Source organism: Chiloscyllium punctatum, chromosome 8, assembly GCF_047496795.1.
Source record: "Chiloscyllium punctatum isolate Juve2018m chromosome 8, sChiPun1.3, whole genome shotgun sequence".
In the NCBI taxonomy this organism is placed as follows: Eukaryota; Metazoa; Chordata; class Chondrichthyes; order Orectolobiformes; family Hemiscylliidae; genus Chiloscyllium; species Chiloscyllium punctatum.
Genome location: NC_092746.1, coordinates 101,422,703 through 101,442,218, shown reverse-complemented (window position 1 = coordinate 101,442,218; position 19,516 = coordinate 101,422,703). Strand labels below are relative to the sequence as shown.

Here is a 19,516-nt window from a genome sequence, read left to right as displayed (position 1 = left end):
AACAACATACCTACATATCGGCAATTTAGCATGGCTGTTTTACCTAATCTGTATGTCTTTGGACTGTGGGAGGAAACCAGAGCATGTAGAGAGAACATGTAAACTCCACCCAGACCCAAACTCACACAAGGGCAGAATCGAACCCTGGTCCTAGGCAATGTGAGGTAGCAGTGCTAGCCACCATGCAACCCTAGAATCTGACTGGTTTAGTCCATTCAATTGAATGAGAGTGCGAAGGAGGATTGCAGGAAATCTGAGAGGTCAAAAAACACACATGTTAACAAGACCAGTGTGAGGGCTCTTTTGACACAGAGGTAGTGTCTGGATTTGAACCCAATTGCTGCTGAGGTATGTCATAATGTCTGATCAAGCAAGTGCAGTGTACATCTAATTTCTAATTAACCTGTTCAGGCACATCACCAGAGCAGGTGAGACATGAACCTTGCCCCCCCTAGGGTCAGAGGTAGGGACACTACCACAAGTGTCTTTAACAAGTGAAGGGTACTCTGAGGGGGTGAACTATTTACTTAGTTTGTTCATTGGGGGCCAATAGGAAATAAATATTTACAATGAAACTTTGTGCAATTAAGTGAGAAAAGAGTGTTACGTTGAGGGTCATTCCCTTTCTTTGTGTAACATTAAAATGAAAGCATCTTTGCTTTTAGATTTACGCTGATTGATTAGGTCTGAACTGGAGTTGGTTGAAATGAACAATGACCACATTAAATATGTCAAGGTGCGAGAGGGAGAAAGAAATTGGGATCCGGTCAATCCTCTCAACAGGATTCCTCAACCACGACGGTAATCATTATGAAACCCTGATATTTGATTCACCCTGAAGTGTTAACGAATTTGTTCTCTCCACACTTGCTGCTTGACCCGCTGAGCGTTTGCGGAATTTAGCGGGTTTTCTTTATTCCGCTGTTAATCAACGGAATTTCCCTCCATTTGCAATTGATGGTCTGTACAATCCCCATTAAACTGCGTCCCATTAATAACCTCTGGTGTAAAATAAAGCTGATTTTGTGGGAAATGAGTGGAAATCGATTATAAATGAGCCGGCGCCCAGTATAGACGGCCTCCACGTTATTGTGAGGTACCTGCCTGATTCTTTTTATTGTTTGTGTTGTTTGAATGTTCGGATAAAGAATAATCCCCTGTTGTCTGTGTTTTATACAGAGTACACCAACTATTGAGTCCTCTCTTCCCTGTCCTGAGCAGGGCTTCTGTCTTGCTGTTACAAGTCTGTCCGGGATATTTCGGTGTGTCGTTCAGGAACCAGTGAGCTGCAGGAGACACAGTGAACAAGCCGGTGTCAGTTCCTGACTCCCAGACTACATTAATTCTGGATGCAGGTGAGGAGTGGTTTCAACCTTTTTTTTTAAAAAAAAAGTCATTTTCCAAATAATTATTGACGCAAAGCTTATTTCCCGCAATCTCTGAATGTCTGGTTGAAAGCAAAACAATGCAAGGCAAATATGCCCAAATTTGATTTGATCATGGACCACACACAATTCCGCTTCATGGCGGAGGGAATGGTTTTGTTTTCTTTGACTAGATGGCAAATAACTCGCTTGTCCTTTTTAAGCTTCAGCAAAACCGACTTTTAATCAGAAACGCTGTTTCTTGCAGGAATTTCGGAGGTAAAATTTCATGTGAGTCCAGTCCGCCCCGCTTTCAATAATCGCCTGTTTGGATTCAGGAGGTTCAGCTCCGTCCGCCCCGGAAGATATGCATGAACAACTCTGTACAGGTTGATGAGAAAATACCTAATCTTCCCTCTGCCATTGACTGAGTGCCGGCTGGTCAACTGAGCAGCAAGCAGTTTTGACAATTCAGCAGTACTCAAAACTAGGAAAAGATAAGAGACGTCCGACGTTCCGCCCAGCTCTCGCGCCTTTTCTTAAAAAAAATGAAAATTAATTTATGTTAGTCCTACTAAATTTCAAGTTGAAACAGCTGCTGTTGGGTTAATTATGCGGTTTGTTCATGTGACACGAACAATGCACAAATTAGTGGATTGTCACAATAGGTGTGTGCAATATAGTTTTGAAAAGGTTGTTATTTTTTTCTTTGGAAACTGCTATTTAATACATCGTGTTTAGTTACAAGTCTCACATGCGCTACTTAGCTTTAACTTTAATTCCAAGATAATAGGCACACGCGTGCTCAGGAAACAATGAGTAACAAGTTCAAAAATCTGGGACCCAAACGCCCGTATTCCAGTGTGTTGGGCCAGGAGTCAGTTCAGCTTTCATAAATTGTCCTGCCTTCGCCCACTTTCATGACATAGTTTTGCTGCATAGATTTAAAGAGTGAAATGACCAGGAATATTCCGCACGATTTCTTTCCCATGAGTGAACTGATTTGGGAATAACTCACGCGGAGCCAATGTCACGCTTTCTCGTTTCACATTGGGTTTGAACTTGTGTGGCATATTTTGTACGTTTTTCTTTCTTAAAAGCAAAGGGTGAGATCCTTTCTAGTGTTTTACTGGAGCTGTTAAATAGACGAGTTAAGGATAGTGACTAAGACTTTTCACGTCAGTCCATTAAACTCCTTCAGTGATGTACCTTCGTGTCGTCCAAGATGATGATTTATTTTAAAAGTCTATTTTATTTTGTATGGTACCGGTAGAGTCCTAGAGATGTACAGCACGGAAACAGACCTTTCGGTCCGGTTTAATTAAACTCTTCATTTTAAATGGAACACGCTGAGGGGAAGATTATACAAACCCTGCAGTGAAACAATTTTTCTCACAGCTCTTTGATACAGGAGGAATGGTGTGACAGATGCAATCGACACAAGTCCGACTGCATGTTTAAACGGTTCATGAAAATGGAATGCACAAATTCTGTTGAAACACCTCGAGAGGCTTTAAGGCGGGTTTTTTTTTTGTTTGGTGCCCAGTGACTGTTGGCAATGTCGTTTCATTTTGCTCATTAGGAACTCTCTTTCTCAGCGAGGAGCTGAAATGATCTTGAAGAGTCTGAGTCCTGAGGACTCCGGCTTTCTGGTGTTGAGAGGAGCAGACCACGTCCCCCTGGGTATTCAGGCACTGTGTGCAGTTAGGGCGTGTCAAGCGTGTAGCTTCCTTCCCTTTGACGTGTAAGGCCCGGTTTTTATGCCGGTGGTTTGCGGGCAATTCGGACCGAGTGGGGCATCACGGTTCAGCATGATGTTCTCACCCAATCAGAGCATGCCCATGAATGACTATTTCTGGTAGACAGTAAGCAAGGATATCTATTTAAAATGATATCTTCAGCCAGGCCAGCCGAACTGCCTTAACTAATAGCAAAGCTTAATTCTACGGATGACAAGGAGTCGCCCCCAAATAATGAAAGAAAATCTGCACAGAATCCGTTCACAACTCTCTGCCAAACCGGTCACATTAATCCGTACCATTTTCTCGGAGATAAGTCCTTGTTTTTTTTTAAAAAAAAGCACATCTTAACACATAGCTGCTCGCTGGAAGTGACTGAATGTGCGTTTAGTTAAATGGCGTGAATGCAGATTTAATATTTAAACTGCATTATTGTAATAGAAGTTGATCAAACCAGACTTGGGCAAGAGTGCAATCAGTTCGGAGCTCTATCCCCGCGGACCTGCGTCCATCACACCCACCTCGGATCAAACGGAGGATTGGAGTCAAGTCTCGCAGTTAAAATGAGTTGGAATCTTTAGTTGCTTTTCAGACAAAATATCAGAGTCGATGTAGTTGCAGCCAGTCTGTTCGTTATAGTGCATTGGCCTAAAACCGATCTTAAAATGAGATCGCGCTTTCGGAAAGAATGTTTACTGCCCGCTCCAACAACGTCTGGGACACGGAGCTGGGATCTAGAGAGTCCCGTTGATTTCGCGGCCAGAGTACAAATGATAATGCTGTCCCCCTTTGGCAACAGGAGCCCTTGAGAATCTGAGATTGCTCCAAGCCCGCCTTCTCCTTCCTTACCAATTGCTCGCCTGAATTGTCGACTCCCAGAGTCCTGGGAACATCTTTGGAGCATAGTTTTGATACCTGAACCAGAGAGGGGACTTAAACAGATACCTGCCCGTGAGGAAAATCCTCACCTACAGCCAGTACTTGTAGCTGAACAGGGAAAAAAAAGAGGGGGATGTTTTCTAATTCAAAGAAAATATGTAACATTTTGACACAATCGAAGGCCTGATTTTTCATTTCTGCCGGAGACATAGAAGCCCTCTCCTCCCCTCGGGAACAGGACTGTCACTGCCTCATGGGTGAGTGGAATTGAACGCATCCGTGTGAGTTTCACAACACAATCGCAGTGCTACATTCCTGTCCCATCTCCTACATCCCCCCACCCCGGAAAACCCTGAACGCCAAGAGCAAATGTGTAAACGTCAATTATAAAGGTTGGATAAAGGATAGAATAGAGAGGCGTTTGATAAGGGAGAGGGAAAGGGCCAAACGCCATCCTCAGATAGCGTCCTCCTTTAAAATAGCGCCCGACGTCCCCGTCTGTACCAGTTTATACGAAACAAAAGATATTGCAAATCTGGAACTGCACTAGCCAATCAGCTATTGGGGCTGGATCTATTGAACAATTCATAACTGATGACTGATGGAGTTTTATGAAGGTCAGGGTGACAGTACCTACCCTGATTAACTTAAGAAAGGAGATGCGGCCTGGTCTAACTGTATGGCGACTGACATACTTCTGTTGCTGTGTTCGTGGAACAGAGGCTGGCTGCTTTCAGTCAGATGTGTGTGTGAGAGAGAGAGAGAGGGGGAGAGAGAGAGAGTGTGTGCGTGTGGGTGGGGGGTGGGGGGTGGGAGGGAGAGGGTGTGTGTGTGTGTGAGAGAGAGAGAGTGAGAGAGTGGTTGTATTTCGCGCAGGCATGAATCTCCAGGACTGTTCCGTGTTGGTTCAGGCACTTCGGTGGAAAGCAAAGTCTCAGGGAGAAAACCCCATCGGCCCGAGAGAGATTCGGCCCCACTTCATTTTCGAATGGACAGTCTAAAGCAAAATGCTGTGGATTGAGATTGACCGAGCGCTTGGCTGACAGCAAACAGCCGGGCCTGTGTTGGATTACACTCTGCTGAACTGTACCTATTCTGCTGTGTGTACAGTTTCTAAACACAAATCCATGGGTACGGAGAAGAGAAGGGAGGTTATATTCAAAGTCAGGGTCCTGGAGAGAGATGCAACATCGTGCATTTGAAAATCAAACCCCTACGTGGGCATATCTAGCACCTTAGTGCAATCTCTTAACTGTGTTCCTACTTATCTATCAGCGCCGAATGTTACCCGCTGGCAGCACAGAATTCACACCGTCCATTCCCTAGCTCTTGATGCACAGAATACCACAGGGAGTGAGTGTGGGACTTCCCCTGCTCCTTCGGCAAAGCTTCCAGCTCAGGGAACGGCCTGAACAGGAATGTTCCTGTCTAAGCGGTGTTCACTCACCATGAGCGGATCAGAAAGAACGCTGCGCATTGGCTTCTTCCCCCAGTACACATCCTACACCAGGTTCGTGCATTAAAGCACAACATTGTCTTAGTCCTACCTGGTTACTGCTTGTTTCAACAAAGTGAAAGTGTATTCACTGTTCCTCATGTTCTACCGCCTGGCCTACTCTCTCTCTCCCTCCCTCCCTGCCTCTCCCTCCCACCCTCCCTGCCTCTCTCTCTCCCTCCCTCCCTGCCTCTCTCTCTCTTTCCCTCCCTGCCTCTCCTTCCCACCCTCCCTGCCTCTCTCTCTCTCCCTCTCTCCCTCCCACCCTTCCTGCCCCTCTCTCTCCCTCCCTGCCTCTCCCTCCCACCCTCCCTGCCTCTCTCTCTCTCCCTCTCTCCCTCCCACCCTTCCTGCCCCTCTCTCTCCCTCCCTGCCTCTCTCTCCCTCTCTGCCTCTCCATTCCTGCCTCTCTCCCTCCCACCCTCCCTGCCAGTTTCTCTCTCTGTCTCTGTGCTGCGGCCTGGCCTCTCGCCTTCAGCAGAGGAGGAGATAATGATTAACCTTCCTGGCTGGCGGGAGGTGTTCTTGTGTACAATAGGGCGGCTACTGCTGCCTTCTTCCTCATTCCACTCCCCCAGAGAGCAGAGCATCCCCGGAGGCTCCCAAAACTGCGAGCGGGAACGCATGACCCTCAATTTCTCACAGCCTTTGCTGTATTGCGAAATCGGGTCACTGGCATCGAAATGTTAACCTCTCCACAGACGCTGCCAGACCTGCTGAGCTTTTCCAGCAATTTCTGTCTTTGTTTTTGTTTGTGAAATCTTCTACGCAGTGTCAAGGGGTGTACAACTGTTAAAGATAACATCAGATCATAAGAATAAAACGCCAATGAGGGGAATGTTTTTCTTTCCCTTAAGGATGGCCTCTATAAAGGCAAGAAGGAATTGGGGAAGCAGGGGCACTTGGGTCTGATTCCGTGCTGTACCCCTCTATGACTCTCTCTGACTTGGTAACGGTGTCACTCTCACATTTAATACTGTTCATACCTCACTGTCTCTAAAGCTCTCTTCAGGACCGGCCAGGCCCTCACACTCCTGCAGCCTGTCCCACTGAGGGTCAGAGACCCCCTCGCCCAGCCCAGGCCCTCTCACTCCTACCACCTGTCCCACTGAGGGCCAGAAACCCCCTCAACCAGCCCAGGCCCTCTCTGAAGAGCTTCCCTGGGAACCCCCACACTGACAGCCTTGCTCTCTGAGGGCTTTGAGCTTTCAGGAGCTCCTTGCCTTTCCCCAACTGGACTGGAGCCTCACGGTCTGATGTGGCTCTCCTCTCCTACCCCCAAACCTTTCTGCATTTACTGCACTCTCTAGGGCCATTCCACTCAATGGCCATATGTGTGCGTGTGCGCTTGCTCAATCACAAGTTTCCACCGTCCTTTCCCCTTCGTTAAGCAGGCCACCCAGACCCCTCACAATCCGGGACAAACCTCTGGAGTTTCCATTGTGCTTGTGAAGGGGCGAGAATCTCTGGGCTAACTGCTCCTCTGAGACAATGCTTTACTTTTCAAGAACGGCTAACGGGGGGCGGAGGGAGGGGAACAGTCACTCATACCAAAACTACTCCTTCACAACTCAGCTGCAGGTGTTATTGAGTAAGTTGCAGGAGTTAAGGTTCATCCATTTAAAAAATATATCACTTGCAGACACTGAGTCCTTCTCCCCTTTATTACGAATCGTCTTTTCATAGCAATGGGGACAATGATGGGAACAGCAAAGGATATGTTCAGCTCAGGCAATTAGGAGCATGAGTGAGTGTACTAGGGAAAGCCTTGTTCCCTGTGGAAATCCCGGCTGGAGAATGCAGCTCTCCCAGCTAAGGAATCAAGATTGGGAGAAACTGGGTTGGAATCAGTAACGAATAGGGCGGCGTGGAGTAATCTTTCCAACCCGCATTTGTCTCTCTCTCTCTCTTTCAGAGTTCTGTCGACACTTGCTGATGCAATCTCCAATTGCTCTCATTACACGGATCACTGGGGGTGAAGGGCGCTCGGGGAAGGGCTCGGAGCAAGCAGGCGGAGGGAGAACGATGGAATCGATTGGATTTTACCGTCCAGCCCATCCGTTGCCCTCCTCAGACGCCGGCAGAGTGGGTGCCGCCGGGCTGCCCCAGTGGGGAGAGTTCACAGAGAGCATCTCATTCATCTCCCAGCTCCGCTACAGGGCAAAAGCGGGGCTCCTCTGCTCCGAGGTGCGATTTTTCAATATTATTCTTCGTTTCTCAACGCTTCCGACATGCTGTCACTTCCAAGTCTCCTCTCTCCCTAGACCGTTTCGTCTGGTTTTATTGCTATTTCAACTCTCGCTGTCTCCTTCCACACCACCACCCAGTCTCCCTACCCTCCGGCATGTGTTCGATATTCTCCTCATTTCTGTTGTCTACTTCTCCCTCTCCGATAACCCCCTCTGGGATATGTTATTTGTTTTCTCTCTATCTCTCACTTTCCTCTCTTTTCGTTATGAATCCCTGTTAAGTTGCAAACGCCTCTCGCGGCTCCTTGTTTCATTTTGAGGAAAATTTATAATAAAACAATAAAGAAAAAAAAACCAGGCTACTGTAAATGAATGACTGCGGCTAACTGCGGTGTGATTTAGGCACAGTCTATATACATTTCTAACATCGCTCCAAACACAAGCCACCATTGTGAACAATTGCACAATTCAGTTTTAAAAACAAAATCCTGGCTGCACATCCTTGTTACAATCTCACACGTAAACAGCAAACCACATTCTATTGAACTCAGGAGGAGTGAATTAGCAGCACTGTGGGCAGAATGCACACTGAGCTCTATCGGGAAAGCGGTTGGAAGTTTGAGGGATTTGAAAGCCAGTGTAAAACAGCAAAGTGTACATCTTGCCGGGACGTGTGTATGTTTGTTCCTTAAACAGAGTCTGGGACGTTCCTGTCATTTCATTCCAGTCGGTGCTGGGATTCACTTAAACCTTTTTAAATGTCACACTGCTGGATACAATTCTGGGGCTGGAGTTCATTTCTTGGCCCTTTAAGAAAGAGCAAGAGTTTTGTTTCAATTAGCTCATGAACCAATACACCGCCACTGCCACGGGAAGGGAACCATTATTCCTTCAAAACTTAATATATGCAGAGATTTCAACTCAATCTTGACATCATTATTCTAACAACAAAACCCCACAACTTTGACCAGAAAACGCCTGGGGGAGAAAACACTTCCATGCTTGTAGTGCTTCCATGGCAACTCGGAGCTCGTGTTTTTGCAATGTGATCTTTTTTGCTTGTAATTCGTGTGTAGTTAAAAAAAAAATCCACCAAAACAAATAAAAGCAGCTGTAGCGAAGTTCTGGTCTCAGCAATAGACACACGAGTTGGTTCCAGTGGCATGTGGTTTTGACTGGACTGTGCGGGGAACACTGACTGAGGCTAGGGGAGCACTTTGCCCGTTATCAGACCATTTCCGCGGACATGCTCTCTGAGCGAATTCAGATTGCAACGCGCGGTTTCCTCCTCTGTCTTTCCAACTTCTCTCCCACCACTTCAATCGTAGCGGTCTGCCTTAACGGTTCACTCCGAATGTGTGTTTTAGCAGACACGAAATCACATCTTAACTTTCTTTTTAAAACTGTGTCAGCTTTAGTCATTCCAAATGTATAAAGAATATACACACATTATATATAGTCTCCTCATAAAGGCTCATAAATATCCAAAAGGGGGTGGGCATGCACTTGTTAACTTTAGTGTCACACCTGGGCAGAATCCATCAAAGCTGCTCGGATGTGACCTGTCAGCGAGAAGGGCAGGCAGATGAATGCTCCCAGCTCAGATCCACACACACACACATACACGTGCGGCTCCCTCACACAGCCAGCCTGCTTCGTCTCTTAGTGCACAACAACATACACCGCCTTTCGGAGTGAGGGAGGGAGGAAATGAATGAAAAGCCGACACTTGGCTCGGATTGTGTTCCTCCAGGAGCGGCAAGCAGAATGGCCCCCGCTGGCAATTAGTGATCACCCCGCCTCGCCTCAGTGATCCATCAGGGACACTGATCTAGCGCCGGTCTCATTGGAATCTGCAGCTGGTCGAGGTGTGTGTGTGTGTGTGAAGGGGGGTGAAGGGGGGGGGGGGGGGGTGGGAAATGAAGGCGGGGTGGGTGGGTAAAGAGGGGCTGGGAAAATGCCTGGAGGGGAACCCAGGGCTCACTCAATCACCCTGGCCGCCGGCGTCTAACGCAGCTCGGATCTGAAATGAGAACCGCTCTTCCAGCGTTAGCAAACAAACCCTTACCTTTCCTCTTCGACCTTCTCCTTCTCCTCCTCTTGAACTTGCATTTCAGCTGGCTGCCTGGACTTCCTGAAGCTCTGTTGGTCACCAGCACTGAAGCCATTGCCGCAGTTTGGAGGATACAGGCTGTCTTGATTGATGGGTGTCTCACTCTCTCTCTTTCCTTCCCACCACTTTTTGTCTATTATTGGGATTGACTCCCTCACCACCCCCCCCCCCCCCCCCCACCCCCACCCCCTTCCTTTTACTTCCACTCACACAGTACTAGTTTCTGTCGCTCTATACCTGGAAGCTACGCTCTCCCTCATTAAACTCTTGAGAAGAGTGAGGGCGTGCTGACTACAACTGATGTACAAGCCAGCAGTCAGCCCCTATCAAAAGCTGCAACCTCGGCTTGGCTCTGGCGGGCTTTGAACGGAACAAGCCTTACTTTCTATAAGCTTCTCTCTCTCTCTTTCTCTCTCTCTCGGCACTATCCACTTTGAAGCCAATCGTGCGGCGAAGCCAGTGTATTTGCTGCCTCAAATTATAATTAGACCCAATCATGACTGTCTCTTGGCTGTGACATCAACAGCGACTAGCTCCATTCCTCCCTCCCACCCTCAGTATCAGCTCCCTCCCTCCGAGCCCAAACTCCCTTCCCTTTCTCAGTTGCAAACTCAGGTCTCAATAGACTGATGGGTGCCCGGGACCTGAGCTAACGCCAAGCCCGAGGCACCGTATACCAGGGCAGAAAGGACGAAGGATTTCATAGGCTCTGTATATCATTGTCGTCGCTGCTTTAAACCGGCTTGAAGTCATTAAAACCGAGATGCACTTTCCTTGCACACAGATGCAGCAATTCCTGTAACCGTTTTAGCGGTTAGTTCGCTCCGGAGAGTTGACTTTGACCCTGTGCACCTACATTGCCTCAAATTCCAAACAGGTTAGAGAAAACTAGACCGAACTCCGGGCACCGCTTTTCGGTCCCGCCGTCTGTTCGTTCAACGGGAAATAACTTCCTGTAGCTCCAGCTGCAGGGTACAGTCTTCCAAGTCACTTTCTCCTGCTCTGAGTTAGCGTTCTCCACAATAACCCCCCACCCCAGGGTGGACAGAGTGGTCAAGACTTGGGCTTTTCATGGTCGATGAAAGTTCACGAATTGAAAGTTGGAACACGATTGTCCCTCTTCTCCAACTGAATAAAACAAAGTTTTTGAGACTGGAGATCATTTGAAAATCCCACTTTTTTTTTGGTTCCTGGATTAGATTCCACTAAAGTGAAAGGTAACGTCACCGGAGCCCTCCCGTGGACAATAGGGCAGCTCCCTTACTGGAGAATGGGGACTACTGGTGGTGTAACCTGAAGGTTAGGTGACAGGAGAGGTTGAGAAGGAGAGTCCTTCATCAGTGGGAAATTGAACCCACAAAGTTGACTTTATTTTGTATTGCCAACCATCATTCCAGCTAACTGAGCCCTTTTAATGTACATTTATATACAAATGATTTGGATGAGGGGTGGTTTGGAGTGTGTGCTTTTGTCAAATTTGTAAATGATACCAAAATATTGAAGGCAAGTAGTGAGGATAACCTAAAAAGTCCATAGTGGGATATAGACAGGTTTAGTAAGTGGGGGGGGAAACTGGCTGATGGAATACACTGAGAAAGTGTAAGAATAGATCAGCTCAATATTATTTAAATGGGGAAAGACAGTAGAAATCTACATCACAGAGGGATTTGGTGCATGATCACAAAAAGCTAGTGTCTGGGCTCAGCAAACAATAGAGAAGATAAATGGCCATTATTTTGAAGGGATTATGAAAATAGGGAGGTCTTGCTAAATCTATACAAGGCATTGTCAAACCATACCTAAAGTGTTGTGACCAGCTTTGATCCCACTATCTAAGGAAAGATTTGCTGGCAGCAGAGGCAGTCCAGAGAAGGTTCATTAGGTTGATCCAGGGTATGGAGGGATTTCCTTATGAGGAGAGGTTGAATAGGTTGAGACTGTAAACTTTGAAGTTTACAAAAAATGAGAGACAATCTTACTGAAATGTTGAAGATTTTTTGGGGGTTTGACAGAGTAGATGCAGAGAAATGGTTTCCTTTATGGATGTATCTTGGATGAGAGTGTACAATCTCAGAGTCTTGTACAAATACCTCCGGTTTGTTTACCAGACAGAGGAAAACTCCAATGTCTGTTTCTCCATGTGCTATTGTACAGAACCGAACTGCTTTGGAGATTATGTACATCAATATTTTTTCTGAATAAAGTATAATTTTGAAACTTAGAAAAGATCTTAGAGTAAAGGGTCACCCATTTTTAATAGATATTTTTATTGAAGAAAAAGGAAAATTGTTAAACATTTTTTACAAACTTACAAAATAACGCAAACAAATATAAACACTAATATACCATTAAATATTAAATAAATAATAACCAAAACACACCAAACGCAAAAAAAGAGAAAGAAAACAAACACTTAAGAGGGAGATGAAAAGGAATTTCTGTTCTCACAGGGTGTTCAAGTGGTGGAGATCTTTACCTCAAAAAAGCTGTGAGACTGTGTCTTTAAGAATATTCAAGGCTGAGATTTTCAGATTAGAATCGAATAGCCTTTATTGTCAAGTGCACTCTAATGAGTGCAGTGAAAAGTTTGTAATGTCACCACTTTGATACCATCTTAGGTACAGATACTTTAAGTAGTAGACAGTGAGGACTGCAGATGCTGGAGATCAGAGTCGAGAGTGTGGCACTGGAAAAGCACAGCAGGTCAGGCAGCATCTGAGGAGCAGGAGTTCTTCCTCCTCGGCTACTGCCTGACATCTTGTGCTTTTCTAGCATTCCTGATGAAGGGCTTATGCCCAAAACATCAACAGTCCTGCTCCTCTGATGCTGCCTGACCTGCTGTGCTTTTCCAGCACCACACTCATGACACAGATAGTTTAAATGTTTGTTATATAATTGAAGGAGTAAAAAAATGAATCTCGCATAGGGATACAAAGTTTTAAAAAGTACTCAAATTCCTCAAAGTCCAGAATAAGAATAAAAAGTGTATTTAAAAAGTATTCAAATTGACTATTAACAAATAGAGGAATCAAGAAATATGAGGAAAAGTCAGGAAAGTGGAATAGAGGATATCAGGTCAGTCATGATCTCACTGAATGGCATCCAGATGGGCTGAATGGCCAACATCTGCTCCTCTGTCTAATGGGTATATGGCCTGATGAAAGGCTGTGAAGCATACCGCCCTCTGCACAGATGCTGCCTAGTTGGTGAGTTGTCTTTTAAGATGGACAAACCAGATTGGATCTTCTCAGTCATTGACAAAGTTTACATCTTTTTCCTCCATTTTGGTGTTTCCAGTTCTTTCCAATTTTAATGCAGATTTCCAGCAACCATAACATTTCATGTCTGTAAGGGTACTAAACATTATGAAGTCATGACAAGTGGATGGAGTTAAGATACAGGTCGGTCATAATCGAACTGAAGGGCAGGTTTAGGGGGTTGAAAGGCCTACTGCTATTGCCGTGTATCTTGTGACTCTCAGATATTGAAGTGGTAGGGTGGGAAGGAATGCAGTGAAAACTCATGAGACTATTAGAACATAGAACATTAGAACTTAACAGTGCATTACAGACCCTGCAGCCCTCGATATTGTGCTGCCCTGTGAAACCAGTCTGAAGCCCATCTCACCTACAGAATTCCATTCTCATTTATATACCTATCCAATGACCATTTACCCTTAAAGTTAGTGAATCTACAACTGTTGCTGGCAGTGCGTTATACGCCCCTGCTACTCTGAGCAAAGCAACTACTTCTGACATCTGTCCTATATCTATCACTCCTCAATTTGAAACTATGTCCCCATGTGCTAGTCATCACCAACCTAGGCAAAAGGCTTTCACTGTCCACCTGATCTAACCCTCTGATTATCTTGTATGTTTCAATTAAGTCACCTCTCAATCTTCTTCTCTTTATTGAAAACAGCCTCAAGTCCCTCAACCTTTCCCCATAAGACTAATGCTCCATATCAGGCAGCATCCTAGTAAATCTCCTCTGAACCCTTTCCAAAGCTTCCACATTCTTCCTATAATGCAGTGACCAGAACTGCATGCAATACTCCAAATGTGGCTGCACCTGAGTTTTGAACAGCTGCAGCATGACCTCATATTTCTGAAGCTCGATCCCTCCACTAATACCAGTGAACACACCCTATGCCTTTTTAACAGTCCAATCAACCTGGGTGGCAACTTTGAGGGATCTATATAGATTGACACCAAGATCTCTCTGCTCATCTACTCGACCAAGAATCTGACCATTAACCCAGTACTCTGCATTCCTGTTACTCCTTCCAAAGTGAATCACCTTATAATTTTCCACATTAAACTCCATTTGTCACCTCTCGGCCCAGCTCTGCACCTTATCTATGTCCCTCTATAATCTACAACATCCTTCAGCACTATCCACAACTGTACCGACCTTAGTGTCATCTGCAAATTTACTAACAAACCCTTTTACGCCCTCATCCACATCATTTATAAAAATGACAAACAGCAGTGGACCCAAAACAGATCCTGTGGTACACCACTAGTGAATAAATTCCAGGATGAACATTTCCCATCAACCACCACCCTTTGTCTTCTTGCAGCTAGCCAATTTCTGATCCAAATTGCTAAATTGCCCTCAATCCCAAGTCTCTGTATTTTGTGCAGTAGCCTACCTTATCAAACACCTTACTGTAATCCATATACACCACATCAATGGCTTTACCCTCATCCACTTATTTGGTCACCTTCTCAAAGAACTCAATAAGGTTTCAGACGTATGACCTACCCTTCACAAAACTGTGCTGAGTATCTCTAATCAACTTATTCATTTCTAGATGATTATAAATCCTATCTCTTATAATCCTTTCCAACACTTTATCCACAACCAAAGTAAGGCTCATGGTCTATAATTACCAGGATTGTCTCTACTCCTCTTCTTGAACAAAGGAACAACATTTGCTATCCTCCAGTCTTCTGGTACTATTCCTGTAGACAATGATGACATAAAGATCAAAGCCAAAGTCTCAGCAATCTTCTCCCTGGCTTCACAGAGAATCCTAAGATAAGTCCCATCCTGCCCTGGGGATTTATCTATTTTCACACTTTTCAAAATTTCTAACACCTCCTCCATGTAAACCTCAATCCCATCTAGTCTAGTAGCCTGTTTCTCAGTATTCTCCTTGACAACATTGTCTTTTTCCAGTGTGAATACTGACAAAAAATATTCATTTAGCATTTCCCCTAGCTCCTCTGATTCCACATACAATGTCCCACTACTGTCCTTGATTGGCCCTAATCCAAATCTAGTCATTCTTTTATCCCTTATATACCTATAGAAAGCTTTAGTGTTTTCCTTGATCCTATCCACCAACAACTTCTCATGTCCCCTCCTTGCTCATCTTAGCTCTCCATTTAGGTCTTTCCTGACTAACTTGTTACTCTCAATCACCCTAACAGAGCCTTTACATCTCACCATTCATAAGCCTTCTTCTTCCTTTTGACAAGAGATTCAACTTTCTTAGTAAACCATGGCTTCTGCGCTTGACAACTTCCTCCCTGCCTGACCAGTACATACTTATCTAGGACACATAGTAGCTCTTCCTTTAATAAGCTCCACATTTCTTTTGTGCCCATCTCCTGCAGCTTCCTTCCCCATCCTATGCATTGTAAATCTTGTCTAATCGCATCATAATTGCCTTTCCCCCAGCTATAACTCTTGGTCTGCGGTGTATACTATCCCCTTTCATCGCTAAAGTAAACATAACCGAATTATTGTCACTGTCACCAAAGTGCTCACCTGCCTCCAAACCTAACACCTGGCCAGGTTAATTACCCAGTACCAAATCTAATGTGGCCTCACCCCTTGTTGGCCTGTCTACATACTGTGTCAGAAAACCCTCCTGCACACAATAGTCAAAAACTGATTCATCTAAAGTACTCAAACTATAGTATTCCCAGTCAATATTTGGGAAGTTGAAGTCCCCCATAACAACTATCCTGTCAGTCTCATTCCTATCAAGAATTATCTTTGCTGCCCTTTCCTCTACATCTCTGGAACTATTCAGAAGCCTATAAAAATCTCTCAACAGGGTCATCTCTCCTTTCGTGTTTCTAATCTCACCCCATACCACCTCAGTTGATGAGTTCTCAAATGTCCTTTCTGCAACTGTAATACTGTCCTTGACTAATAATACCCACCACTCCACCCCACACCTTTCACTATCTCTTCTGTTCTTACTGAAACATCTACATCCTGGAACCTGCAACAACTATTCCTGTCCCTACTCTACCCATGTCTCTGAAAAGGCCAGAACATTGAAATCCCAGGTACCAATCCATGCTGCAAGTTCACCCACCTTATTCTGGATGCTCCTGGCATTGAAATAGACGCAAGTCAAACCAACATTTTGCTTACCAGTGCCCTCTTGCGATCCTGAAACCTGCTCTATGTTTGAACTACAATTTAGGTTCCCATACCCCCTGCTGAATTAGTTTTATGGATATCTGGATGAGATTTATCCCAATACTGTTGTTGGTATTCTCACAGGTCCAGGTAATAAAAGTGGCAATTTAGTTTAATTGGACATCATAATCAACAGCCCTGCTCATGACCATTCTTAATCCAGTGACATCTATTATGTCTGACCTGCTTAAAATGGAAAGGTAAAAGCTTGCAATAAAGGCAGAAAATGTGATGAGACACAGTATGTGGATCAGCAAATGAAAAAAAATACAAGTAACAGACCTTTCATTGCAACTGTTCATAGTTTCCTTCTTTACCATCATGCTTGTACTAATAGTCATATTTTCGCTTAATAAAACACTGGAGTACAGATGGCTATTACTTTTTCATCAGAATCATATTTTACTTGCTTTTGCATTATCTCATTGTCAAACTCGTTCCTTTTTTTACCTGTGATTTATAACATAAAGGAAGATTGTGGCTTGTATGATTTATAATAACACAAAGTGAGAACTTGCACTTGTCAGGTCTGTCTAAGACAATAAATGGTTCCCATGTTGGTTAAATACTCTGGCTGAGACAGAGCTACTTAGCCACAGAAGAGGAGCTGTTTTTTTGTTTGTCAGATCAGTTATTGCTCTTGTAGTTTATCAATTAAGATTTAAATTTACAATACATTAAAGCTGAGCTCATTTAATGGAAAATGCATTGCTGAGACCTTTGTATAAGGATATACATTTCTCATTCTTACATTTCAAACAAATCCTAAATTCCTGAAGAAAAAGAGAGGTAAATCAAATTTTTAAAAAATATCACCGTGAAACACAGCAAAACAGTTCCCTACACAGTACAGGGACCTGGTTTTGAGAAATAGTACAGTGATTTCTCTGTTATGTTGTAGATGCTCATTTGAAATGCAATCTCAACTTCAACTAGAGTATTTTTTTTACAGTATTGATAATACAACTTAGGTTTTATATTAAAGTTCTGAAATGCTAACTCTGTTTTTCTCCTTCCACAGAAGCTGACAGACCTGCTGAACGTCAAGTATTTTCTGTTTTCATTTCAAATTTCCTGCAAAATGTCACTTCCATCAAATCAAGGATTTTATTCCGTCATGAGAAATTTTGCCAGAAAAATTATAAGCAGTTCTGGCTTCACTTCAGATATAATATCAACTTGGGTTCAAAATAAAGTTTTTTTTTAATAAATTTGAACAGTCCAAAACTTTGCAAATATAAAATCAATCCATTGTAACATTCTGAATATGTGGGCTCTTCAGTCTGCCATGTTGTTAAAGTGTTAAAACTTCATTGGCTTAGGAGAGCTGGGCCCTGTCCGTGATATTAAAAGCATATACTAGAGCCCTGGTCTAGCTCGACCCAATGGTAGTCTCACCAAAAGTCGGCTTTGGCTTGATGATAGCATTCTCACTTTTGAATGAGAAGGTTGCAGATTTAAGCATTTCAGCAGAGTCTTGAACACATAAGCAATTAGGAGAGAAAGATCAGTTCATGTTTTCTTGGTCAACATTTTTCCCTCCAACTAACACTTGACTTGATTATCTGGTTTATTTAATTGCTAATAGTATGTAATGGCCAAATCCCCAACATTACAACATTGGCAACATCTTACAAATATTTTATTGGCTGTAAAATGCTTTGGGAAATTCTGAGACATGAATAGCACTATTAAATACAAGTTCTTTCTGTCTTAAACTACTTGATTCTGTTTTTAATTCCATCATACTTTTATAACATCCATATGATACTTCTAAGAAGAACAAAGAATATTGAAAAGGCCTGTCAGCAGCTGATGAAATCAGAGTGAAACACAGAGTCATCCTTTTTTTCTACTTAGTGCTGAGGGACCCACTAAATTTCCAGTCATCTTGATTTTCAGTTCCCTCCTTTGCAGATTTTAATCCTCTTCCTCTCTCATGATCTTTTTGCCTTTTATTGGGTGCTGCTTTATTGATGTCCTGTGATATCAGTTCACCTGACTTTTTCCTTTGTTAACCACGTAAAGATTACATTGTGTTTTACTGCATCATCAAGCAGGCAAAGCACCTAGAAATGATAATATTACTGAGTTAAACAAAGATTAATAACTGCTTGGTGATCTCTTAGTAATTCAAACCAGTACTAATATGTTAAATGCAAGAATAGAGAATGGAATTCAGCTGTTTGGTGCATGCTAAAATAACCCTGATATTGAATTACAATCTTAAAATCACTGCAGTTATTTGTAATGTCTTAGCATGAGTTCACTCTTAGTGAAACAACCTTCATTTGCTATTCCTCTTGACTGGTGTGCAGCAAGAGCACAATCTTACAGAAGTGTAACTGAAAGGGTGAAAAAGACAGCAGTGTGGCGATCTGGAAGAATATGACACAATCTGGGTGGTCATACAGCATGACTGAGTTATTTTTGGTAGTAGATTATCAACAAATGCACCACCCTCAGGAGTCAGGATCCTCTGCTGAAATGGTGAGGAGCTGAATTGCAGTCAGACCACCAGTCTTGACTCTTTCTGCCCTATTAAGGATGAAGGAAAGAGGGAAAGCTGTGCATTACAAGTGACGATAGTGGGTGAGACATCAATTACCGTCAGTGCTGATGGGAAGATGCCCCAAGCATGTGGGTAGGCAATGCAGAGGGCATGCATGCAGGTTTATGGCTGTTGGGGGTTGGGGTGAGTGAAAACAAGCAGGGAAAGCGTTGTGAGCAATTGTGAGAGTAATTGATCTTGAGCTTTGGTTGGTGGTCTATATAGCAGCAGAGATAGAGTGAGCGTGAGGTACTGCAGAGAATATGGTGGAACTTATGCTGGGAGGGTCAAGAAGGTCATAGACCTTCTTGTTACACAGTGTTGGGTATTTCTCCAGTTGGCTCAGAACTTGGGTTCCAACCTCGGAGCAGATTAGCATGGTCTGGTGTTCAGGGGCATCCACGCTTCATCCTGGACCTCTGCACTGTCCCATACACCAGGAACTAAAAGATCCTGCAAAATGGGATTCCAATTTCCCCTGTCTGGCACGTCCAGAGCAAATATCAGGAATTGTGCAGGGCAGCTCTGGACTGACAGTGTTTGTCTAAGCACACAATGGCCCTTTGAAGAAGGAGATGGTGGTCAATTCCAGGATATCTTGCATGTGGCGAGTAACCCCAGGCATAGTGCCTTGTAAGAGAGGACAGAAATTTGGCACACACCTTGGGGTGAGAATGACAGTTGATGAGGTGAGTTCGGTAAGGTTCGTTGGGAAAACTGCTCAGCCTCACAGGAAGACTGA

At 44.1% G+C, this 19,516-nt stretch overlaps 1 protein-coding gene across 3 annotated transcripts in view; it reads right to left on the bottom strand.

The window, feature by feature from the left end:
* adarb2 (adenosine deaminase RNA specific B2 (inactive)) overlaps positions 1-9,924 on the bottom strand; it is a 776,642-nt gene extending 766,718 nt beyond the window's left edge. For all 3 annotated transcript variants that reach the window (XM_072576158.1, XM_072576159.1, XM_072576160.1), the window contains exon 1: positions 9,735-9,924. In XM_072576158.1, the coding sequence (XP_072432259.1) occupies positions 9,735-9,834 (100 nt within the window). In that variant the 5' untranslated portion in view covers positions 9,835-9,924. The remainder of the gene's footprint in view (positions 1-9,734) is intronic.
* Positions 9,925-19,516: the final 9,592 nt, after the last annotated feature.